This window comes from Pseudonaja textilis, chromosome 1 (assembly GCF_049901715.1).
Source record: "Pseudonaja textilis isolate UNSWEBS1 chromosome 1, rPseTex1.2, whole genome shotgun sequence".
Classification (NCBI taxonomy): domain Eukaryota; kingdom Metazoa; phylum Chordata; class Lepidosauria; order Squamata; family Elapidae; genus Pseudonaja; species Pseudonaja textilis.
In genome coordinates, this window is record NC_141990.1 from 5,714,401 (window position 1) to 5,740,684 (window position 26,284).

General features: G+C 44.3%; 1 protein-coding gene across 6 annotated transcripts in view; it reads left to right on the forward strand.

Annotated features, from left to right (window-relative positions):
- The window catches only part of BCAS3 (BCAS3 microtubule associated cell migration factor), a 604,042-nt gene that overhangs the window by 102,120 nt on the left and 475,638 nt on the right, over positions 1 to 26,284 (forward strand). For all 6 annotated transcript variants that reach the window (XM_087924910.1, XM_026710222.2, XM_087924916.1 and 3 more), the window contains exon 12: positions 11,768 to 11,938. In XM_087924910.1, coding sequence (XP_087781036.1) covers positions 11,768 to 11,938 — 171 coding nt within the window. The remainder of the gene's footprint in view (positions 1 to 11,767; positions 11,939 to 26,284) is intronic.

Consider the following 26,284-nt stretch of genomic DNA (forward strand, 5'->3'; position numbering starts at 1 on the left):
GAAGTTGCCCCAAAGAAAGGGAGTCAACCTATTCTCCAGAGCACCTGAAGGCAGGACAAGAAGCAATGGGTGGAAACTAAATCAAGGAGAGAAGCAACCTGGAACTTGCCTCCAGAAGTTGTAGGGGCTCCATCACTAGAAGTTTATAAGAAGAGATTGGATAACCATTTCGTCTGAAATGGTGTAGGGTTTCCTGCCTAGGCAGGAGGTTGGACTAGAAGACCTCCAAGGCCCCTTCCAACTCTGTTACTCTACTCTATTCTAATTGAACCACTGTAGTGGATAAGTTAGTAACCCCTGCTGTTAAGTGAATCTGGCTTCCCCATTGGTTTTGCTCGTCAGAAGGTTGCAAAAGGGGATCTCATGACCCCCGGGACACTGCAACCGTCATAGATACAAGTCAGTTGCCAAGCATCTGAATTTTGATCACGTGACCAGGCAGATGCTGAAAAAGTCGTAACCGTGAAAAACGGTCCAAAGTCACTTTTTTCAGTGTTGTTGTAACTTTGAACAGCCACTAAGTGAACTGTTGTAAGTCGAGGACTACCTGTATTGTAAGGGACAGCTCCATCATCTTTTTAAAAGTCTGAATCTGCCCAAATTTTCTCATAATATATCGGTTGCTTCAGTTAAACGTTCTGGCTGCCAAGCAATTGTATATTTGTGGCTGCTATAAATACTGTGAAATCAATCAAAAAATGGATAATTTGAATTTCAGATAATAATTGCAAACTGGCATCTATCTAGAAACTTTGACAGTGGAAGCAAGCATGTTTAAATGGAATCAATTGCTCTTAACCCATTTTATTTATATATTTCATTTTTGACAAATCCATGAAGGTCAGGCTGGTTCATAGACTACAGCAGGCAGTTGAAATACGATCACACTACAACAAGGGTCTTCAAACTTGGCAAGTTTACGACCTGTGGACTTCAACTCCCAGAATTCCTGAGCTGACATGTCTGGAGGAGGAATCCTGGGAGTTGAAGTCCACAAGTCTTATAGCTGTCAGGTTTGAAGACTCCTGCACTACAATAACAAACCTACATTTCATTTCAAGAGGAATCTGACAGTTCAAGAATTAACAGCATCATTGAAAAGCTATCAAAAGTTTGCAAACATTCCCTTAGAGCAGTTAACAGGATCCCCAAACCTCAACAATATAATAACTTGATATACAGATGGTGGGTGAACTAAAATCATTGAAATTAATGGATAGCCAATGCAGTACAATGTCTCTATACAGGTAGTCCTCAACTTACCACCACAATCGAGCCCAGCATTTCTGTTGCTAAGCAAGACATTTGTTCAGTGAGTTTTGCCCCATTTTATGACCTTTCTTGCCACAGTTGTTAAGTCCATCACAGCGGCTGTTAAGTTAGCAACACAGTTGTTAAGGGAATCTGGCTTCCCCATTGGTTTTATCTTTGTGTCAGAAGGTCACAAAAGGGGATCACTCAGGGGTGGGATCCAAATTTTTTAACAACCGGTTCTGTGGGCATGGCTTAGTTGGTGGGCGTGGCTTGGTGGTCATGTGACTGGGTGGATGTGGCTTGGTGGTCATGTCATTGGCTGGGCGTGCCAACTCAATATCACTCACATCGAGGCACGCATCTCCTCTCCTGGCCTCTCATGACTGTGGGGATGCTGCAACAGTCATAAGTGTGAAAAATGGCCATAAGTCACTTTTTTCAGTGCCATTGGAACTTTGAATGGTCACTCCACACAAGCAAAGTACCAGCAAAGGAGGGGAAAAAAACTCCAGAGAAGTTCCTGAGACAGGAAGTCTAGTCCTGCCAAGAATGTAACAAGGGTTAACTGAGAGGCCGTTTCTGTAAGCAACCCCAGAATGTTTCCTTCCTGCCTTCCTTACAGGATTAGTCCAATAATTTCTTCTAACAACCGGTTCTCCGAACTGCTTAGAATGTTAACAACCAGTTCTAGCGAATAGGTGCGAACTGGTAGAATCCCACCCCTGGGATCACTTGAGCCCGGGACACATCAAAGGAACCCATTCCAGCAGCCAAACTGCAAGGATAATGCAATTTTGGTCATCTGTAGCCAAAGTTTCCCCCGCCCCCCTTTCGTTGCTGTGGGAGTTGCACTGAACTCATCTGAAAACTCCAGTGTAAGAAAAAAGAGAAGAAAACAAAATTAAGTTCCCAAATGCTTGTATGCCTCTGGTAACTAGGCTTCTCATGTCTGCATAAATAAATTAAACGGAGCTCTTTCTAGCCTGCTATCTGATTATATCATCCCTCTATGCAAAATTTGCTGTGTGTTTATAAGGCAGTTCATCTCCCGTCTCCTGCAGAATTGCACCTTCTCATAATGACATTTGTTTAATCACTTGGGGTGATAAAATGGTAGAGATTAATGACTTGTAAAAAAAATGGTGTGGTTTGGTTGTGTATGCATATGTGCATAGAAAAGGCCTTTAATTTGCCATCTCTCAAGTTTAATTTTATATAATAATATATATTATATATTCCGGCAACTCCTATTGTCCACATGGAGCCAGCAATCTTGTTAAGGCCCAGGATTCAAGTGAGGTATTCTGAAATGAAGAGAAGGACCAGGGGAGACAGGATAGCAGTCTTCCAATATTTGAGGGGCTGCCACAGAGAGGAGGAAGGGATCAAGCTATTTTCCAAAGCACCCCAAGGCCAGACAAGGAACAATGGATGGAAACTGAACAAGGAGAAAGATTCAACCTGGAAATAAGGAGGAATTTTCTGACAGAACAATCAACCAATGGAACAGAAGTTGCCTGCAGAAGTTGTGGGAGCATCCACCACTGGAAGCTTTCAAGAAGAGATTAGACTGCCATTTGTCAGAAATGGTGTAGGGTCTCCTGCTTGGGCGGGAGATTGGACTAGATGATCTACAAGGTCCCTTAATCTGTAAATCTGAAATACAGAATATTCCCCTTAAAAGTAGCCTTCCTTGGATGTTCCCTAAAGCAGGGGTCTCCAACTTAGGCAACTTGAAGACTTGTGGACTTCAGTTCCCAGAATTGCCCAGCCAGCCATGCCCGGAGCTGCTGTCTGGGGCTACTGGGGCTGGCAATTATCATAGTTGTGACTCCAAAGGAAATCTAAAGGCTAAATGGCCAGCAGCAATCAGAAATAGAGAAGAAGAGGCTTTTGGTGCTCTCTGAGCTTGGTGGTTTTCTTGCACACATTTCATTATCCCAGTACAGGTAATCCTTGACTTACAACCATTCATTTAGTGACCGCCCAAAGTTACAGGGGCACTGAAAAAAAGTGACCATTTTTCACAATTACAACTTTTGCAGCATTCCCCCCTTGATCATGTGATTAAATTTCAGACGCTTGGCAATTGGTTCATACTTATGACCATTGCAGCATCACGGGGTCATGTGATTCCTTTTTTTGTGACCTTTTGATGAGCAAAGTCAGGTTACTAACTTAACTGCAAAGATTCGTTTAAGAACTGGCAAGAAATGTCTTAAAATGGGGCAATTCTCACTTAACATATCCCATTCCCTTCTAACTCTGATGATGTTGCCTGTTTGGGTCATGAAACGTCTGCAGGAAAACCACCAAGCTCAGAGAGCACCAAGGACCTCATGGTTCAATCTTGAGCTACATATATTCTCTTCTGTTGGTATAGAGAGTAAGAGACAGCCTTGCATATTGGATAGATAGCTCGGGTCAAAAAGTGAATTCTGAACCTTGAGTGTCAGGTGGGCCTGGATGACTTCTTGAGGTCAGTTGTCCAGAAGATTGAACAGCTATCATTGCACCTTAGATAGGACTCTCAGAGCCCATGATTATAGAGTCCAAGGTTGACTCAGCCTTCCATCCTTCCGAGGTTGGTATAACGAGGACCCGGATTGTTGGGGGAAGATACTGACTCTATAAATCTGTAGAGGGCTGTAAAGCACCATGAAGCAGTATATAAGTGCTATTGTTGTATGTCTCAGGGTGCTAATAAAATGAAGGGCAGACTGGCAAACCCACTTCAGTTCAGGGCACAACGTCCATGTACTCCTAAAACCTTATATGGAGTTGAATGCTGCCACAGAGAGGAGGGGCTCAGTCTATTTTCCAAAGCACCTGAAGACCAGACAAGGAATAATGGATGCAAACTGAACAAGGAGAGATTCAACCTAGAAATAAGGAGAAATTTTCTGATACTGAGATCAACCTGTTGTGGTTCGCTGGCAGCCTTGTACAGATGGCAGTGGAATCGGACAGTGGGGAAGAAAGGGGATCAGTCCGGGAGTCTGGAGGGGACTCGGATGAGGGGTCCTGCGTCTGATGCAGAGATGGGGCCAGGACCATCTGGGAGTGGCGTGTTGATTCCGGAGCCTCCAGAATCTGGCAGCAGCAAGGCAGAAGACCCAGGGGAGCCTGTTCCCAGTGCGTGTGTGCACAGAGCTGCTAGAAGGCGAGAGCAGCTGAAACAAAAGGGGTGACTCAGGAGTAAGGTTTGGAGGTGATTGCCTCTCCCAAAAGGGATAAAGGAAATGCAAAGGTAGAGAAACCTTTGCAGGAAGCAAAGTCATTTGTTCTGTTAGGATTAAACGCTGAAGCTCTGTGTGGACTTTGTACTTCGGTTGGTTTTTTTCCCCCCAGTTAATTTGGCACTTTAGTTGTTGGCAGCAATTCAAGGAGATAAAGGTGGATGCTTATCTCGAGGGACTGTTTGGGACTCATTACGGGCTGGGAATGTACATAATTCCCAGTGTTGAAATAAAACAAGAGTTATTTTGACTAAGTATGTGCTTAATTACGGTTTCAGGAAGCCTTGGTCAGAACACAAACGATGGAATAGAATTTGCCTTCGGAGTTTATTTATTTGTTTGTTTGTTTATTTGATTTGTCAATCACTTATAAAATAATCGGTATAAATATAAACATGAGTAAGAATACAGAAAATAGGTACAATTAAATGGGGACAATAGGACAGGGACGGGAGGCACGACGGTGCACTTATGTACACCCCTTACAAACCTCTTAGGAATGGGGTGAGGTCAATAGTGGATAGTTTGAGTTTAAAGGAGGGGGGGGTTAGAAGATGTGACAACAGAGTCAGGAAGTGCACTCCAGGCATTGACCACTCGGTTGCTGAAGTCGTACTTTCTGCAGTCAAGTTTGGAGCAGTTAACATTGGGTTTGTATCTGTTGTGGGCTCTTGTATTGTTGCGGTTGAAGCTGAAGTAGTCACTGACTGGTAGGACAGTGTAGCAGATAATTTTGTGTACTACGCTTAAGTCCAACCGTAGGTGGCATAGTTCAAGATTGTGCAAGCCCAAAATTTCAAGTCTGGTGATATAGGGTATTCTGTTGCAAGTTGTGGGAATTTCCATCACTGAAGGCTTTCAAGAAGAGACTGGACCGCCATCTGTCAAAAATGGCGTAGGGTCTCCAGCTTGGGTGGGGGAGTTGGTCTAGATAACCTACAACGCCCCTTCCAACTCTATTAACCTGTAAATCTGAATCTGAGGCTTCTCAGATGACATGAGAACGCTCCTCTACACGCCTCTGCGGTGAAAGGAAACAATTCCCAATTTACTTTTGTGTGGTACCTCCTGTTTATTCCAGAGAGATACGCCATCCTTTCTATTTCTGAACAGCTTCCTGTGCCTTGAATAGGGGAGCCAAAGAAGCGTACAGCCTGATAAACAATATTAATATTTAAAGCATAACAGGGGAGATACAAAAGCCAACCGGAGTCGAACCAACCCTTGTCAAAATTTGGCTCTTCGTGAAGAACTGGGAATTGACTTCTAGAAAGTGGTGGGTTGATTTTAGAGGAGGAACTGCAGTGTAGAGAGTCCCCAAACAGCTCCTCGATTAGTTAAAAGTTGGACCCAAAGCAGTGCCTCTCCATTAAACAAAATGGAGCAGGAAGAACGGCCCAAAGGAGACACTATCCTAATTACAGAACCCATTAGAGAAGCCTTAGAGAAGCCGTCATAGCTATCATGTCAGTTTAAGTCAGGGGACCCCAAACTTGGCAACTTTAAGACTTGGGGACTTCAACTCCCAGAATTCCCAGTGGGGAAGTCCCCATGCCTTAAAGTTGCCAAGTTTGGGGTTCCTTGCTTTAAGTGATTGGGTTACCTTTCTATTAAGCCGCAGAGACCTCACCTTGCCGAAAATGGGTCCATATAGCCAGAGATACCTCAGTAGTAATGTATGGCTCTGAGAGTTGGACCATTTGGAATCACCAAAGAATGGATGCTTTTGCATTGGGGTGCTGGAGTAGAGTCCTGGACTGCAAGGACATCCAATCAACCGATCCTAAAGGAGCCCTTGGAAGGACAGAACCTGAACCTGAAGCTCAAATACCTCGACCACCGAATGAGAAGAGGGGACTCCTAGGAGAAGACCCTGAGGTTGGGAAAGGTGGGAAGTGAAAGGAGAAGGGGATGGCAGAGGATGAGATGGTTAGATGGTCTCTTTGATGCAATGAATGTGAATTTGGGCAAAACTCCAGGAGATAGCAGAGGACAGGGGGCCCCTGGTGTCCTGTGGGTCCATGGGATTGAGAAGACTCAGGCACAGCTTAGTGACCGAACAATCCCTACCATTCTGCAGCCATCACCTGCCCAAGAATGCATTGTCAGAATAAATTATGGCAGTTTTGGGGGAATGAATCTTCAATACCTATAATCAATCCCGACTTCTTCCATCTTTAAAGTGAGCATCTTCGTGTCGGTCCAGCGTTCCCATTCTTAAGTGTGAGTTTGTGTATCTTGGTTGAACTTAATTCAAAGTTGAGTCCATCTGCAAAATACACCTTTTTTTTCTCTGAAGGCTGCTGGGCCTGTTAGCCAAACGCCTCTGTAAATCTCTGCCTTGAAGCCGGGAGGCCGTCCCTGCTGCTCCAAAGCGTTGCCCAACCCTTCCCAAGTTCCTCCTAAAGTCTTCTGGGCAAGCGTGGACAAGTGTGGAAGACATCTTCAACCAGGCTGCCTTATTGAATGATTTACAAAGGCCCGATCGATGCCTGGTGCCTACAGTGAAGCCTTTTCATGACCAGGTCTTCCATTTTTCCGCTCAAAAAGTCTCAATATTTGTTTTAAACCCTTGTCCTGTTGCTATCTCTCTGCGTTCTCCCCACCACCACTTTCATTTGTGGGCTCTTTCTTTTAACCTAAGTGAAATGCTTCCATTGCTTATACAAGAAACCCTCGACTTACGACCATTCTCAATCAATCAGAATAGAGCTGGAAAGGGCCTTGGAGGTCTTCTTGTCGAAACCCCTGCTCATGCAGGCGGCCCGTTTCAGACAAATGGTTGTCCAGTCTCTTCTTAAAAGGCATCAGAGCACCCACAATTTCCGGAAGCAACCCATTCCACTGATGAACTTCCAGTGATGGAGGACCTACAGCTTCTAGAGGCAATTGGTTAATTCTGTAGAACTGGTTAATTGTCCTAAGTGCGAATCCCAAAGGGGCTTTTTTCATGAGACCGCTGGATTTTGGGGGGTTTGTTTGAAGACGTTTCGCTTCTCATCCAGGAAGCTTCTTCCACTCTGACTGGATGGTGGGGAAGGGAAGGATTGATACTCTTTACAGCCAGCTGGTCATTTGCATCCATTTTGAGAGTGGTTGAGGCCACTTGGAAGCATATCTGTGTCCTCAGGGTCACCTGATCATATTAGCCTCTCTAAAAGGATGCAAATGACCATCTGCCTGCAAGGAATATAAATCCTTCCATTCCCCCCATCCTCTCAGTGCTGGAGAAGCTCCTTGGATGAGAAGCAAAACATCTTCAAAGAAAAACCAAGGAAGTCCAGCGGCCTCTTGAAAAAGCCACTTTGGGACAACCATGACCTGGATGACTGAGAATCTCCATGGGCTTCTAACTCCATAACTTCAGGACATGTCACCTTAGTTCCAGGTTGCTTCTCTCCTTGATTATTTCCCATCCATTGCTTCTTTGGGGCAACCCCTCAAACACTGAACCGCTGCTATCACATCCCCCCCCCCCGCCAGTCCTACTTTTCATTAAACTAGACATATTCCCGCAACCTTCTTCGTTTGCTTTCGCCTCCAGTCCCCTCATTTTCTTTGTCCCGATTTATGCCGCTCACAAAATTCCAGCCTGATCCAAATTCAAGAACACAGAAAATGGGAGAGGGTTCCCCCCACCACCACCACCCGATGATCCGGCCCATCAGAGGCTGAGAACACGAAGTGTGCTTGTCGGATGTGGTGTGTGTGTGTGTGTGTGTTTTCTGAGAAGCTGACCGTGTGCCAGTTGTTTAAGGATTCTATTTCTTCCACTTCTGGGGAGAGTTTAAAAGGGCGGAAGGTGGATTGGGAGGGACAAAACCCAAAGGACAGGATGTGTGTATTGCTAAGAGATGTTAAAAACCCAGCGACCTCTCCTTGGATAAAGATTTGGCTGGCTTCGACAATGGGCTGGTTTTTTTTCTTTTTCTTTCTTTCTCTCTCTCTCTCTCTCTCTTTTTTTTCTTTAAGTGGTAGCATCTCCATTAGCGTTAATGGAGTAAGTACATCAAGTGAGGCATCTCGGAGGTTAATCAGGCTTCCTGGCTGGATCGGTGCCGTCAATACCGAATGGCGCCTGGTTCTGTTGGCTCGGCCGAGGTTTTCCTGACAACACACCAGCCTGAGTCTTGTGCCTCAGTCGTTTCCCCATGAATAATTGAAGGCAAATGCTGGGCTGCTAATTGATGAGCAGTAATGTGTGTTCTAATCATTGCAGTTTGAGGTTTTAGCACTAAACAATGGCCGTTGCCATCGATTTGTGGATTCGGCTGCAGCCCCAAGATTGGGTTTCTCCTCCCCCACAGCCTTCCAATCTGAACAGGGAGCTTCGCTGGATGCTGCCGCCATGCAGGTAGTCCTCAACTTACGACTGCAGTGGAGGCCCCCCCCCCCCCAAATCGATTTGGCTAAGCGAGAGGTTGGTTAAGTGAACGTCGCCCCATTTTATGACTTTCCTTGCCACGTTTGCTAAGTGAATCGCTGTGGCTCTTCTTTGTGGCAGCCTCCCAAATATTGGACTACTGCTATCACGTCTCCCCTGGTCCTTCTTTTCATTAAACTAGACATCCCCACTTCCTGCAACTTTTTAAAAATATGTTTTCAACCTCCAGTCTCCGAATCCTTTTTGTTGCTCTTTAGACTAGCCAAACCCAAACCCAAACCCAAATCCTGTAACCGTTCTTCGTATGGTTTAGTCTCCAGGCCTTTAATCATCCTAAACTCAATATACTTCATACTCTTTCCTCTTCCCGTTTCCCCACTCCTGAAAAACTATCCGTGAGGTGGGTTGGGCTGAGAGAACGTGACTTGCCCGAAGTCATCCAGCTGGCTTTCATGACTAAGGCAGGACTAGAACTCCCAGTATTTTGCTTTCTAGATTGGTGCCTTAACCACTATTGTGTTTCCCCGAAAACAAGACCCTGTCTTATATTTTTTTTTAACCACCCAAAAAGGCACCAGGTCTTATTTTTTGGGAAAGTCATCCACTGACTTACCTCACTTGCGTGCGTCGCCCCCGGCTTCCTTTTCGCTGTCAGAGGCCTTCAGGAACTTCTTCTTCTGCGGCTGACAAAGCTTTCCTGAAGGCCTTTTGCAGCCGATAACAGAGCTCTGGATCGATCCAGAGCTTTCTTATCAGCTACAAAGGCCTTCCGGAAAGCCAGGCCAGCCTTGCCGGCTGCAGAAGAAATGGGCTGGCTGCGCAGGTGTTGTGGTGTGCGAGGCTTGGCTGCAGCTGTCCAAAGGTAAGCTCCACCCCCCATCCCCACCCTGGCTTAATTTTTACCCATGCACCCTGGAGTGGACGGGATCTTAATTAGGGCTTATTTGGGGGATAGGGCTTATATTGGGCACATGTGTAAAAATCAAGCTAGGACTTACTTTCAGGGTAGGTCATATTTTCGGGGAAACAGGGTAGACCAAACTCTCTCTCTTTATCCTGTGCCAGGATTAGTTGGAGGAACTAGAGCACACCATTTCTTGGTGGTTGGGCCAAAGTCAGCCTTCTGGCTTTCATGCCTAAGGCAAGGCAAGAGAGTCAGGACCTCCCGCTTTCTAGCCTTGTTCCTTAACCAGTACTAAACCAAACTGGAATTACCTCTACCTTCCAGTGTAATTCATAGCTCAGGAAATATTAAATTGCAGGTAGATGTCAATACCTTGAGGGAAAATAAGAGGAAGGATATTTCCATGTGGATTTTTGTGAAGACGTTATTTTTTTTATATAAAAAAAATAAGATTAACGAGGAAATGGAAAGTTATTTTTATTTCATTTATTTATTTGATTTGTCGACCGCTTACAAAGTAATAGCTATAAGTATAAACATGAGTAAGAATACAGAAAATAGGTACGATTAAATGGGGACCATAAGACAGGGACGGGAGGCACGATGGTGCACTTATGCACATCCCTTAAATGGAGCGCAACAGCAGGAAACGGATTGATTCTTTCCTCCCTGGCTGTATCTGATTGGTTTGTTCTGCGGTATCCCTGTCCTCTATTGACTCTGGAAGTCACAAGGGAGATCAGCAGAAACACAGTTTGAAAATTAATTGCCATGTGTAGGCTGGTGCATCGGTACTTGCATTCTGGCTGCTGGAATGTATGCGTTTGAGAGATGAGGTGCATCCAATTCCCTCCTAATCAAGACATTTTACATTTTGTGGAATGTAGAAATAGAGGTTCGACTTGAAGACTGATTTCAGTTTAGCTCAGGAAAAGCACAGTGGGTTCCCTCCAGAGGCTTCAGGAACTCCTCCAATCTCTTGCATTGGCCACCCTGGTAGGAGCTAGGAGCAGCTGGAGTCCAAAACCAGTGGATGCCATCAAATCTCCTGTCCCTGTTGTAATAAATAAATTGCAGCATGAAAATGTGAATGGTGAGGGGTCCTTGGTGCTCTCTGAGCTTGATTGTTTCCTTGAAGATGCTTCATGACCCAAACTAGGTAACATCATCAGTGCTAGAAGGGAGTGTGGTTTGTGGAGAGGAGGGTGAGGATCTCTCTGTCTGTCTGTCCATCCATCCATCCATCCATCCATCCAGATAAATAGAATCTATTTATGTCCATCATCCACCCACCCACCCATATCTACTCTATCTATCTATCTATCTATCTATCTATCTATCTATCTATCTATCTATCTATCTATCTATCTATCAATCTATCCATCCATCCATCCATATCTATCTATCTATCTATCTATCTATCTATCTATCTATCTATCTATCTATCTATCTATCTATCATCTATCTATCCATCCATCCACCCATATCTATCTATCTATCTATCTATCTATCTATCTATCTATCTATCTATCTATCTATCTATCTATCTATCTATCTATCCATCCATTCATATCTATCTATCTATTATCTATCTATATCTATCTATCTATCTATCTATCTATCTATCTATCTATCTATCTTACCCATCCATATCTGTCTGTCTGTCTTTCCATCCATCCATTCATCCATCCATCCATCCATATCTATCATTTATCCAACCCTCTTTCTCTCCACATACACACTTACATATATGGATAAAGTATTTGATGCTGGTTGACAATCTAAACACCTTTTACTATATTCTGTTTTTCTTGTTGCACATTTTACTTCTATCGGAAGTCATTCCATTTAGAAGCAAGAAATGTTTCAGTTTCTGCTGTGGTGGGCATTTGATGAAGGACTTGCATATCAAAGCAAGGTACAATGGTTAAAATGAGTTTTGTGTTATCTGCCATTTATTTGTTTGTCTGTCTGCTTATTTAACAGACCATCAAAACTGGACTCACCATGGTTGGAAAAGTGGTAACCCAGCTGACAGGCACGTCGCCATCAGGAGCCGCGGAAGAAGAAATCTTGGCACACACCAATAGCCGACGCAGCCCCTTGGTCCCTGGAATTGTCACTGTCATTGATACTGAGATGGTCGGAGAAGGACAGGTAAGAACATTGCTCAGAGGAGCAAAAGAAATAAAAACCCCAACAACCTTTAAGGCTTACATTAATCCAAAACTTGACGTTTTCCTCTTTTGGGGTAATCTGTTTTTGGTTCTAAGACAGCTAACTGTGGCCATCTTGCCATGATCAAATCTCCGCGGCCAACTATTTTCAGTGAAAATAACGTTGAAGAAATGATGGTGGATAACACTTATTATCCCACGTGGTATTGTCCTGCAGTAAGATACCCTCACCAGAGGTAGTATTCAGCAGGTTCTGACCAGTTATGGAGAACCAGTAATGGAAATTTTGAGTAGTTCGGAGAACCGGCAAATACCGCCTCTGACTGGCCCCGCCCCCATCTCTTCTCTGCCTCCCATTGAGTCCCAGCTGATCGGCTGGGTCTCTTTTGGTTGCCCTGCACAGGAGAAGGGAGCTGGAAAGCATGTTAGTGGGGTGGGGAGGGAATGGGGATTTTGCGGTAACCTTCTGCCACACCCACCAAGCCACGCCCACAGAACCGGTAGTAAAAATGTTTGAATCCCACCACTGATCCTCATCATGTCAGTGTTCCAACTAACCAACTCCAACCCCATAAACTCCAAGACAAACATATCTTCAAAGTTCCATTTTATTAGAGTTGTCCTTTTGGCCCATCTGGAAAAACCCGAATCTGAGAGTTCCAGGTTTTCCCTTCTCAAAAGAAAATCAACGATCCACCCCCTGCATCCCTCAGTCCATCACAGGGCCCAATCTTCATCCCCGCTGGAGACATCCCTCCAGTCACTCCCCTCCAAGTGCAGGGCAAGCTGTCCTTGACTATCTGAGAAGAATGTTGTTGAGTCTAAACTTCTATCTCTACATGAACCCCCCCCCTCCCAAATTCCCAGGCGCTGAATGGGGCAGCCTGACAGCTTCCAAGTGTAAAAAAATGGCTTCCGAGGCTGACACACCAGATTGGCTGCAATGAGATAGCCGGGGTGGATTGATGGCAGCGAGTTCTCCCATTCCATCTCTTTTTCAATCATCTTCTCTAAAAGCTAGTACAGGTAATTTTCGATTTACAACAAGTTTATTTAGTGAGCATTGAAGTTACAACAGCAGTGAAAAAAGTGACCTATATGACCATTTTTTACATTTACGACAGTTGCAGAATCCCCAGGGCCATGTGATCAAAATTCAGACACTTGGCAACTGGCCTGTGCAGGGCTGCAGCGTCCCAGGGTCTCTTATGATCTTCTGACAAACAAAGTCAATGGGGAAGCCAGGTTCATTTAACAACCGTTGTTCCTAATGGTACAACTGCTGTGATTCACTGAACAACGGTGGCAAGAAAGGTCGTAAAATTGGGGCAAAACTCACTTAACAGCTGTCTCGCTTACCAATAGAAATGTTGCGGCTCAGTTGTGGTTGTAAGTCAAGGACTACCTGCATTTTGGTCCCAAACTTGACTGAGTTGAATTACTTCTCTTTGAGGGAATCTCTTTTTCCGTGATTTGTTGACTCTGAAGCTAGTACCTCAAAAGATTTAGAGCAGGGCTGTCAAACTCAATTTCATTGAGTGCTGCATCAGGGTTGTGTTTGACCTGGTGGGGGGGGCAGGGGGGGCGTGGCCAGCTCAGTGTCACTCATGTCAGGGGTGCCTTTGGTGGCCTGAGTGCTCTGCCAGCGAAAACGGGCTCCCAAGCTCCACTTTCACCTGTGATGGCCTCCTGCAACCTTCTGCCAGTGAAAACAGAGCTCCAGAGGGCCCTCCGTAGCCCTAGCAAGATCCATTTTTGCGGGCAGAGGCACTGCGGGCCGATCCTTTGCTGTTTCCAAGGCAGCCATGTTGGTCTGACCCAGGCTTCGTCAAACGTAATTAATCACAAACTTATTTTAAAAGCAAAACCCATTTTATTGCAACGCTGGGAATTGTTTTCATCCCCAGCCAGAACTAATATTAAACAGTTCCCCAAGATAAGCACACACCTTTCAGTTCTGTGGAATGCTGCCAAAAACAGAAGTGTCCAATTAATTATAAAAGAAACCAACTGAAGTACAAGAAAAAAACCAAAGTACACAGAACTTCAAGGAGGACTTGGAACCGATCGAATTTCTTTGCTTCCTGCAAAGGTTTCGTCATTGAGGTCTGACTTTTATCCCTTATGGGAGAGGCAATCACCTCCCAGCCTTACTCCAGAGTCGCCCCTTCTGCTTCAGCTGCTCTTTTCTTCTAGCAGCTCTGTGCACTGGGAACAGGCTCCCCTGGATCCTCTGCCTCGCTGCTGCCAGACTCCAAAGGCTCCGGAGTCAGCACCCCACTGTCAGATGGTCCTGGCCCCATCTCTGCATCTGGCGCAGGACCCTCCTCCGAGTCCTCTCCAGACTCCCTGACTGGTTCCCTTTCTTCCTCACTGTCCGATTCCGCTGCCGTCTGCACCATCTGTCGGCGGACCACAACACACGTGGGCCAGATCTAAGCACCGCGTGGGCCGGATCCTGTCCCCAGGCCTTGAGTTTGACACTTCCGATTCAAGAGTCTCAAAGGGGGTGAAATTTGTCACACTGGCCAATCCTTGGGAAACGATCTGCAGGCCATGTGGCCTTTCACAGTCGCTTGGTGGCTAGACAGTCGATCCTCTTTCTGAAGAATCTGATGTAAATCTCAAAAAAACACCGGTGCTGAAGGCTGGAAGGAGCCCACGTTGGACGGAGGTCTGTCGTCAAATTCAGGAATCCTGGAACAGCTCTTCCTTTCTCTCAGTGGAAGCTTTGCTGTCGTTCTGTTGTTACGCACACTCCTCCTCTCCTTCCCCTCGTGGAATTTGACAAAAGCTGAATTTGCCCAAATATAGACACGTGTCGTTTTTTTTCTCCCGGCATTCCTTGTTGACCATGCTTGGATTCTAAGGTTGTTGGCTGGGTCTTAACTGACACTCGCCTGGGATTGAGTTATGGTAGAGGAAGCGCTAATTGGGAATGAACGGAAGCCAGCTTGCGTACGGCTGAAGAGGACTTGTGGATTTGACGTTTTTCACGATGCCGGGGGAGGAATGTCATTCTCGATCATCTTTGCCCTTGCCAGACGTTGAAGTTGATGGGGAGTGACGTGGTTATGGCCTGATGGCAGAGAAGAGACTGTAATGATGTGGGACCGCTGAGTCTAGAACAATGGCTGGAAAATGAGGAATTGTTTCCATCTAATGAGCCTCTTTATCGGCTATCTCAGTATAAAGCCTGCAAGAGTATCGAGGGGTTTAGTCAGTGATCTTGAACCACAGCGTCACTCTAAAACAGGTGTGAGCAGGGGTAGAGAGAACTTGTGCTCTTTAACAGAAGTATTGCATCCGGTTTTGGTCACCACGATGTAAAAAAGATGTTGAGACTCTAGAAAGAGTGCAGAGAAGAGCAACCAAGAGGATTAGGGGACTGGAGGATAAAACATACAGTGAAAAGTTGCAGGAACTGGGCCTGGCTAGTCTAGGGAAGAGAAGGACCAGGGGAGACAGGATAGCTGTCTTCCAATATTTGAGGGGATGCCACAGAGAGGAGGAAGGGGTCAAGCTATTTTCCAAGGAACCTGAAGGCCAGAGAAGGGAGAATGGATGGAAACTAAACAAGGAGAAGATTCAACCTGGAAATAAGGAAGAATTTTCTGACAGTGAAAACAATCAACCCGTGGAACAGAATTTGCCTTCAGAAGTCGTGGGAGCTTCACCATTTGAGACTTTCAAGAAGAGATTGGACAGCCATTTGTCAGAAATGGTGTAGGGTCTCCCGCTTGTGTGAGGGGTTGGACGGGGTGACCTACAAGGTCCCTTCCAACTCTGATTATCTGTTATCTATTATCTGAGACAGGATAGCAGTGTTCCAATATTTGAGGGGCTGCCACAGAGAGGAAGGGGTCAAGCTATTTTCCAAGACACCCGAAGGCCAGGCAAGGAATAATGGATGGGAACTGGTCAAGGAGAGATTCAGCCTGGAAATAAAGAGAAATTTTTTTCTGACAGTGAGAATAATCAACCAACGGAAGAGAAGTTTTCTTCAGAAGTTGTGGGAGCTTCATCTCCGGAAGCTTTCAAGGGGAGATTGGATGATCATTTGTCTGAAATGCTTATAGGGTTTCCTGCCTAAGCATGGGGTTGGATAGAAGACCTCCAAGGTCCCTTCCAACTCTGTTATTCCTTTCTATTCTACCCTAACACAGATTTTTGAATTCAGTTGTGGCCCTAAGTCAAGGGCTCCCCGTATCTGTCCACCCCGATCTAAAACTGCATCTACTCCCATAGAAACATTGAAATCTGTGAATGCTCTCCTACCTCATTTCTGTACAATGCCTAATGTATGCGAGATCGTATTTTCCGTGAATTTAAATATGACTGAGAAAAGGAGAGCTTCTCAGTGATCTCAGGGCAGTTGAAAGACGTCTTGTCAACTCTGGCATGTTTCTTATTTTGAAACTTAAATTTAGAGAATTGAAGAAAGAGAAAAATCTCTAGAGGAGAGAAATATGTACGTATATTGATGGGGCTTTCCCCCCCCCTTTCTTTGTAGAAACCCCAAAAGTTTCTTCCAAAAACAAAACGATAATCAAATAGCATAAAGTGGCATTAAAACAAATCTGCTTCATAAATGCTGGCGAGGAAAAGCTTAAGTTAAAAAAAATAAAAATAAATCCTGGGCCTGGAAACATAGTTATTTATACCTTCTTTGACCTTCCTGGGTCCAGCTTTTCAGAGATGACTCTGTGAACCTGACAATCTGACCTTTCAGAACAGAAGAGAACAACAGGGTTGGAAGGGACTCTGAAGGTCTTTTAGTCCAGCCCTCTGCTCAAGCAGGAGACCTTATACCAGGGGTCCAAATTTCCTGGCTTGGTGGGCTGGGGCGGGAAGAGGGGAGGGTTCTGTGCAAGTGGCAGACGTGTGTGTGTGTGCATGCATGCAGTTCTATTTGCACAAGTGGTGGGCATGCACGCACGCCATTCACACAAATGGAGTTTTATATGGGAGTGCTTACGAGCGCTGTTTGCTGTTGTGGTTCTGCCAGCAGCCTGTGCAGATGGCAGCGGAATCAGACAGTGGAGAAGAAAGGGGATCAGTCCGAGACTTTGGAGAGGACTCGGATGAGGGTCCTGCATCCGATGCAGAGAGGGGGCCAGGACCATCTGGGAGTGGGGTCCTGCCTCTGGAGCCTCCAAACTCTGGCAGCAGCGAGGCAGAGGACCCAAGGGAGCCTGTTCTCAGTGTGCGTGTGTGCAGAGCTGCTAGAAGGCGAGAGCAGCTGAAACAAAAGGGGTGACTCAGGAATAAGGCTGGGAGGTGATTGCCCCTCCCATAAGATATAAAGGGCAGGCAAAGGTAAAGAAACCTTTGCAGGAAGCAAAGTTGTTCATTCAGTTCAGATTCATTCTTGAAGCTCTTTGTAGTTTGGTTGGGTTTTTTTTCTAGTTCATTGGACACTTCTATTATTGGCAGCACTTCACAGGAATGAAAGGTGGGTGCTTATCTTGAGGGACTGTTTGAGATTCATTACCGGCCGGGAATGAAAATAATTCCCAGCGTTGCAATAAAACAAGACTTGTTTTTAAAATAAGCATGTGCATAATTATGGTCTCGGAAGCCTTGGTCAGAACACTTGCTCAAATGCTCACTTGTGTGGTCCTGCTCCGAATGGACCCTGGCCTGGTACCAGGCCCTGGCCAGTGGATTGGGGGCCCCTCTGCCCTATTCTAATTCATACAAATTGTTATGACTCTATGCAGCCTACATAATGTTCCCTCTCCCTGGGCAGTCGGATAAAGTGACAGAAGCTAACTCAAAGTCTCTTGCCAGTTTCCATGCCGAAAGGATCTCAAGAGCTTGTGGTCTTCTGGTTTCTCATCCAGCACTTTTACCTCTTTGGTAAATTGGATTTCAGTTTCTTAAGGACGGGCTTGAAGAAATAAACCTCCTCAATTGACCTTCAAAGACTCAACTCTGAGTAATGAAAGATAACATTGGAGCCCCAGAGGACCGAAACTCTGCCTATTTCATTTAAGATTTTACAAGCTTCATTTATTTTAGAATAAGGTTTGTTGGTCCATTCAAGGTTTATTACACTTTCCTGGAAAATACACTCTTGTCTTTTTCTATATAATACCAGAAAGGGGGGGGGGGAGGGAGAATGAAATCCTGCTTCATAAATTTCTCATGAAGCCGTGTTTTTTTTAATGCAGTCATTATTTCTGACGTTCAGTGTCTGCTCCCAGACTCCTCTTGCAAATAGCTTGACTAATAAAATGATTTATTGTAGGTTTTTAAGTTGCCTTATATATGATTTAGAGGATTTTTTTTTTTTTTTGCCTTTAATGAACTTGGCCTCTGATCTTCAGAGTAATCACGAGCTGGCTTGCTTAATGGATGCGATGAAAAACTGGGTTTCTTTTGTGTATATGTGCGTAAAAACGATGGCGTTTGAGTTATTTAAATAAGCTCTAAAGACTTTTTTGTTTCCCTCTCTGAACTCCTGAAACATCACAGCCTAACTGCAAGCAGATGAATAAATTTACTTCCTGGGTCTTCTTGCTGCTGTGCTTTGGGGATTGGGAATTCTGGAATTAAGAAAGCAGAACAGAATAGCTGTGTTGGAAGGGACCTTGGAGGTCTTCTAGTCCAACCCCCTGCTTTGGCAGAAAAACCTATACCATTTCAGACAAATGGTTGTCCAGTCTCTTCTTAAAAACCTCCGGTGTTGGAGTACCCACAACTTCTGAAGGCAAACGCTTCCACTGATTAATTTGTTCTCACTGTCAAGAAATTTCTCTTTAATTGTAGGTTGATCTCTCTCTTTGATTGCAATCCGTTCGTTACTTCTTCTCCCGCTTTCAGATCCTTTGGAAAATAGGCTGACAGCCCCCTCAAATATTGGAACACTGCTTTCATGTCACCCCCTACTCCTCCTTTTCATTAAACTAGGTAAAAGTAAAGGTTCCCCTTGCACATGCATGCTAGTTATTTCTGGCGGTGCTCATCTCCGTTTCAAAGCCGAAGAGCCAGCGCTGTCCGAAGATGTCTCCGTGGTCATGTGGCCGGCATGACTAAACGCCGAATGTGCATGGAAGGCTGTGATCTTCCCACCAAAGTGGTCCCTATTTTTCTACTTGTACTTTTACATGCTCTCAAACTGCTAGGTTGGCAGAAGCTGGGACAAGGAACGGGAGCTCACTCCGTTCCTCACTTCGGCGCTAGGGATTCGAACCGCCGAACTGCCAACCTTTCTGATCGACAAGCTCAGCGTCTTAGCCACTGAGCCACCGCATCCCTCATTCATTAAACTAGACAAACCCAATTCCAGACACCATTCTTCGTATGGTTCAACTTGTCTCTGGAAGAGGGGTGTGCAAGGGTAATCTGATCATAAAAGGGAAAAAAAGAGATCACACTTGGCTGGTTCCTTCCCTTGTTCCTATCCTCTACCGTCACCCCTGGTCTTTTCCATTCAAAAGGCCTAAAATCCAAGGTTGCAGGGTTACTACTACAGTGGACCAGGGACTATGATGGGTCCTGCTTCAAGGATCCTGATAATTTCTCTACTGCATTGTGGTGGAGAGGCTGAACTGGGGTGAGGATATGTCATGTGCAAAAGATCGGGCCCACGCACGCAGGCGCAGTTGAATTGATTGATCGCTACTCTTGTCTATGCACAGGAATCTTCTCAACTAACGGTTAGCACCTACTAGGAGTTAGATAAGGGCTCGCAGAATTCAAGGGAGGTTGGACTTAGTCTACTTGTGGCTATGTAGGGATTCTAGACCGCTTCCTCTTTTGACTCCGCCTCCACTTTCTGCTACTCTTTTCTCTACATCATCATGCTCTTGAGTCTTTATTTCAGGTGGAAGCAAAAGCTGGATGGGGAACTCTGGGAGTTGAAGTCCTCATACCTTCAAGCTGCCAAGGTTGAGAAACACTGCCTTAGCTGATCCTGTACAGAGCAGGGGGTTGGATCAGATGATCTCTAAGGTCCTCTCCAACTCAGTGATTGTAATGTTGAAATGTTATCAGATTGCCTTTGTCTATGTGGAGATTCTCAATCATACAGGTCATGGTTGTCCCAAGCCTGCTTTTTTTTTTTTTTTTGCAAAAGGCAACTGGAATTCCTTCTCAAAGGATTTTTTTTTTCCTTTGAAAAATTTCACTTCTCAGAATAACAGAGCGAGAAGGGACCTTGGAGGTCTTCCAGTCCAACCCACTTCTCAGGCAGGAAACCCTATACCATTGCAGACAAATGATTGTCCAATCTCTTCTTAAAAATCTCCAGTGTTGGAGCATCCACTTCTGGAGGGAAGCTGTTCCACTGGTTCATTGTTCTAACTCACTTTCTTAGGAAGCAGCTTCTGGGATGAAAAGCAAAACATTTTCAAAGGGGAAAAAGCAACACCAGTTGCCTTTGGGGGAAAAAAGTACTTTTGGGATCAGATTGCTCACGTACCCAGCCTAGGGCCTAGAGGGAGATCGGGCTGAGCGGTGCAGAGACACAGTGAACAGCCCCATGCAAAGCTGCTTTGTGCTAATGGAATCATTTTTTTAAAAAAAAATCCATGAGATGATTGCCAGCAGTTTTATTAGGGCATATTATCATCTTCCAGCACAAAATTAGGATTTTAAGTTCTCAGAGAACATCTAAAAAAATAAAAATGTTGGCTCTTTTGATGTTCGACTCCACAATGCTCAATTTTGAGTCCTGCCACTGCCAGAATCAGTGAATTGGCCACGTGTAGAAAGTGAATGAAATTCTCCCAATTGCGTTCATTTTCTCTCTCCTAACGGCGAGAGGAGAGATAAAAATGCGTGTAGATCTCTTCGGAAAGCCGCAGGACCATAAAAGATTTCATTCCTTCTCAAAGTTCTCCTTTTATAGAAAGGTATCCTATTGTAGCTGCTTGCTTAAGGAGGACTTCTTCATAGTTGCTCAAATATGGTTGTATGAAAACGGGGGTTTGCTCCTTTTCCAGAATTTCAGTGTGTTCGGGAGGCAGTCCTTAAGCGGAGTTAAGTCACGGCCATTTCTTTTGTTCAATGTGTTTTAGGTATCCTTGGAAGTTTGCCTTAAATTCCTTGGCATGGAGACTAAGAACAGGGAATAAATGGCCTCGAAAAAAAACACAGTTTGTTCATCAAATGAGTCCTTGAGGGGACAATTTGGAATGGATGTCAGAGTAGGCTTGGCGTTTATAGATTTGGGGCTGATAATCTGAGGAATGGAACAGGCAAAGATGTTGAGACTCTGGGAAGAGTGCAGAGAAGAGCCACAAAAATGATCAGGGGACTGGAGGCTAAAATATATAAAAAAACCGTTGCTGGAACTGGGTCCGTCTAGTTTGATGAAAAGAAGGACTAGGGGTGGCATGACAGCAGTCTTTCACTATCTCAGGGGCTGGTCCCAAAGAAGAGGGAGTCAGTCAACTTATTCTCCAAAACACCTGAAGGCAGGACGAGAAACAATCGATGGAAACTGATGAAGGAGAGAAGCAACCTGGAATTAAGGAGAAATTCCCAGACAGTGAGAACAATTAACCAGTGGAACGACTTGCCTCCAAAAGTTGTGAATTCTCCAACACTGGATTTTTTTAAGAAGAGATTGGACAACCATTTGTCTGAAACGGTATGGGGTTTCCTGCCAAAGCAGGGGGTTGGACTAGAAGACCTCCAAGGCCCCTTCTCTGTTATTCTGTTCTATTCTATCTCTTATACAGGTAGTCCTCAACGTATGACCACACTTGAGCCCAAAACCTCTGTTGTTAAGTGAGCTTCTGACAAGCAAAGTCAATGGGGAAAGCAGGATTCCCTTAGCAGCTGTGTGATTCACTTAACAACTGCAGTGATTCACTTAACATCCATGGCCAAAAAAAAAGAGTCCCCCAAATGCTTTTTTTCCCAAAAGGCAAATGGACTTTCTGGTTTTTGGTTTTTTTAAAAACGTTTCACTTCTCATCCAAGAAGCTTCTTCAATTCTAACCATCTTGTGGGGAATGGAAGGATTTATGTTTCTTTTTCAATCCTTCCATTCTTCCTTTCTACCACCAGCCATTTTGAACTGGAGAAGCCTCTTGGATGAGAAGCGAAATGTTTTCAAAGGGGAAAAAAACACCAAGAAAGTCCAGTTGCGTTTTGGAAAAAAGGATCTTTGGGACAACTGAGACTTGGATGATTGAGAATTTCAAGAGAAGAGTTAAAAAAGGAGGGGGATGTAAAATTGGGCATGACTCACTTAATAGTGTTAGCAGTGGAAATTCTTGTCCCAGATGTAAGTTGAAGATGACTTGTGACAGATTTTCCAGGCAATTGAAGGGAAGATTACAGAATAGAATCTTTATTGAGAATGGAATGGAGTGGAGTGGAGTGGAGTGGAGTGGAGTAGAGTAGAGTAGAGTAGAGTAGAGTAGAGTAGAGTAGATAAAGGATAGGATAGAATGGAATGGAATAGAATAGAACAGAACAGAACAGAACAGGACAGAATAGGACAGAACAGAATAGGAGTTGGAAGGGACCTTGGAGGTCTTCTAGTCCAACCCCTTGCTCAGGCGGGAAACACTAAACCATTTCAGATAAAGGGTTGTCCAGTCTATTCTTAAAAACTTCCAGCGTTTGAGCACCCACAACTTCTGGAGGCAAATCGTTCCACTGATTAATTGTTCTCGCTGTCAGGAAATTTCTTCTTACCATACCATGTCATTCTAGGTTGCTTCTTTCCTTGCTTAATTTCTTTCCAAACTAATCTTTGGATTTTACTTTGGATTATAGTTATATTGATAGCCTCAGACCTTACTGCACCTAGCATAGCTACTAAATGTATTGCCTATTAAGGAAGATCCCATCTCTGAGCTTTGGAGAGAAATGTGGGCTGTTGGCTTTCCTTTCTTGTTGTAAGTTTCTAGCTGATGGGAGAAGACTTTTTCAAGCTACTAACCTTTGTGGCCTGTTATTTAGCCTTTTTAACTCTCAGACTAATCTGAGAAGGAAGAGATTTGTCCAAGATAAGTTTGAAAATTTATGTTCAGGATTAACATCAATGTAGTCTGAGATGGAGAGAAAAAAATTAACTTAGGAATTTAGGTAATATGGAAAACTAAAGATTCAGTTCTGATTTGTTCAAAGGAAAATATCTGGGTTAATTTAATTAGCTTTTGAAGTGGTGTTTTTGAATGTAGCCATTGTTTGCATAGTAATTTCACAGTTTTTCTTTCTTTTTTTCTTGTTTTGGAGAACTCTAGCTTTTTTTTTCCTGTTTAAAAAGGGCTGAGTTATTAAATTATGTTCATATTTGAAAGCTGGATAAAAATAATTACTGAGAAGCTCAAACAACTCTGTGGTCAGCCCAAATACATTAGTAAGATTTGTGAATGTGTTTAAATGGCCTTTTAATGAAGTGTTAGCATTTTTTTTCCCATTTAAAAATAATGATGGCCTCTTTGGAGTCATTGATTAGCTAAAATGAGTAAAAATAAATATATACTGTATTCCTCGCCACTGCCCCCCCTCCAAATTTTTAAATACACAAACTTTTACTGACTGGAGTTACATTTTTGCTTAACCTTTTAATTTATTTTCTCTCCATTAATTTGTTAGGTGGGGGACCACCCAGAATTTGTCTGAAATAAACTGCCTTTTTAAGCAGTATTGCTTGGCTCTAAACCTGCCAAATCTACTATATAGCTGATTATTTATAATATACCTGTAAGTGTTTGCACACAAACAAGGAAAGGCAAAGGATTCAAAAATACATGTATCCAAGAGGCTATTCATATATAGATTTAACCGATGCATTCTGGTATTCAAATTCTACTCTGGTATAGCAATTTTATCAATTAACTAGCTCAATACCCATGCTTCACTATGAAACTATGTGATTGGGCTTACTTTTTGGGGAGGAAAAGAAGGAAAAGAAAATTCTGCCTCTGCCTACCAGCATCCATCGGTATTCATCTGGCTAGCATCCTGTCAGTGTGTGAGAGAGCTGAGGGCTGTTTGGAAACTGAAAGAGTATTTGCTGTATGAGCAAGGAGACAGCAAGGAGCCTGGGCGTGGCTTAGCTCAACTGTTCTGTACTAAAGCTGTTTGGTGCTGTGAAAGTAAAACTGAAACTCCTCTCCTCTGCTTGTGTTTTGCATTTGGAAGAGATTTCTTTTCAGGTGGGGAGGGGGAGTAGAACTCCTTAGCATCAGAGCGTGTTAATAATAATAATAATATAGGAAATACTAATAGCTCTGATGGTCATTTGGAAAAATCCTTTCTTAGTGAGCCCCTAGAAGCCAAGAGAAACATAACGTGCCAAATTTCAAGTTTGTAGGCTGTACGGTTCTGGAGATTTTTGTGATGATGCATGAGTGGTATTTTGCTTATATATAGATCGATTAATCAATCAATCCAGACCTGGCGCATACATTCTGTTCTCCAGAGGAGTCATAGGCAGAACTGACATTAAAGGGCTATCAAGCTCTTCAGGTCTTACAGCGAAATTTATGATGCTAAGTAAGACATTTGTTAAGTGAATTTTGCCCCTTTTTATAACTTTTCTTGCCACCCATTGTTAAGTGAATCTCTATAGTTGATAAGTACGTAACCCGGTTGTTAAGTGAATCTGGCTTCCCCCATCGCCAAAAGGGGATCATGTGACCCCCAGGACACTGCAACTGTCATAAATATGAGTCAGTTGCCAGTCATCTGAATTTTGATCATGTGACCATGGGGATGCTACTACGGTCGTAAAGGTAGTATACAGGACTATCTGTACAGGTAGTCCTCGACTTATGACCATTTGCTTGGTGACAATTTGAAGTTATAACAGCTTTGAAAAAAGCAACTTATGACCATTTTTCATATGGACACCGTTGTAGCATCCCCATGGTCATGCGATCAAAATTCAGTTGCTTGGCAGCTCGTGCATATTTATTATTGTCCTGGGGTCACGTGATCACAATTAGCCACCTTCCCAGCTGGCTCCTGATGAGCAAAGTCAATGGGGAAAGCCAGATTCACTTAATGACCGCATGATTCACTTAACCACCTCAAAAACATCTGGCAAAAAAGGTTGTAAAACGGGGCAAAACTCAACTGCCTTGCTTAACAACAGAACTTTGGGACTTAATAGTGGTTGTAAGTCAAGGACTAACTGTACATCAACCTGCCCTACCTGGTCAAGCAGAGAAAGTATGTTATGGACCCGTCAGTTAAAGAAGAGAACAGCCTTCTTTGCTGTTGCCCCCACCAACAGTGGGATTCAATTTTTTTTTACTACTGGTTCTGTGGGCGTGGCTTTGTGGGCGTGGCTTTGAGGGGGTGGCAGGGGAAGGAGACTGCAAAATCCCCATTCCCTCCCCACCCCACTAGCCTGCTTTCCAGCTCCCTTCTCCTGTGCAGGGCAACCAAAGGAGACCCAGCCAATCAACTGGGACTCAATGGGAGGCAGAGAAGAGAAGGGGGCGGGGCCAGTCAGAGGTGGGATTTGCCAGTTCTCCGAACTACTCAAAATTTCCACTACTGGTTCTCCAGAACTGATCAGAACCTGTTGGATACCACTTCTGGCCCCCACCCTGTAGACCATGTGTCCCCAACCCGAGGTCTATGGATCGGCACCGGTCCGTGTCATGTCAGAAACCAGCCCACACAAACAAGCGAAGCCCCATCCATGGGATGCAGGCACCACGTGAAACCACACCCGTTCCGGTCCATGGAAAAACCTCTCACCACAGAACCGGTCCCTGGTGCCCCAAAGGTTGAAGGCTGCTGCTACCCCGTAGAATTTGGAGGCTTGATAAACTTCCCCAGATGGGCTCCTCCAAATTCGGGAGAAAATAAAAATACTTGTGAGATGCTTTGAATGTTTAAAATAGAGAGATATACGGCCCTTTAATACTTTTCTTATTGTACTGTTCCACCATTTTGTAAACTAGCCTGGAGCAATTCAGAGCCTCAAAATAGTCGGTTTCTGTTTAAAATGGACTGGAATTCATTAAAAATGCAGCTTTTACTTTGTTGTGAAGGTTGAACTTTGGAAGGGCCGCATCCTAAATAGAGATTTGTAGATCAAGTCTCGATACTCCCCTTGTAAACTCCCCATTTTTTAAATGTTGCTTTGTGACAATGAAGGCTGGGAATCTATTAGGGAGAAGAGAGAGGCAGATTGTACCAGTATTTAATTTCCCATTTGGTTAAGAATTGATTTTAAAAAGCCACAGCCAACAAAGATGGCCTATCAAATATCAAGAATCTATGAGCAAAGCCACCCTTTGGGCTTCAGGCCAATCACTTAACAGATAAACGACCTTCCAACAATAAAACATCAACCTACCAATGTCGGCTTTTATTGGCTGTTTATTTATGATTGCAC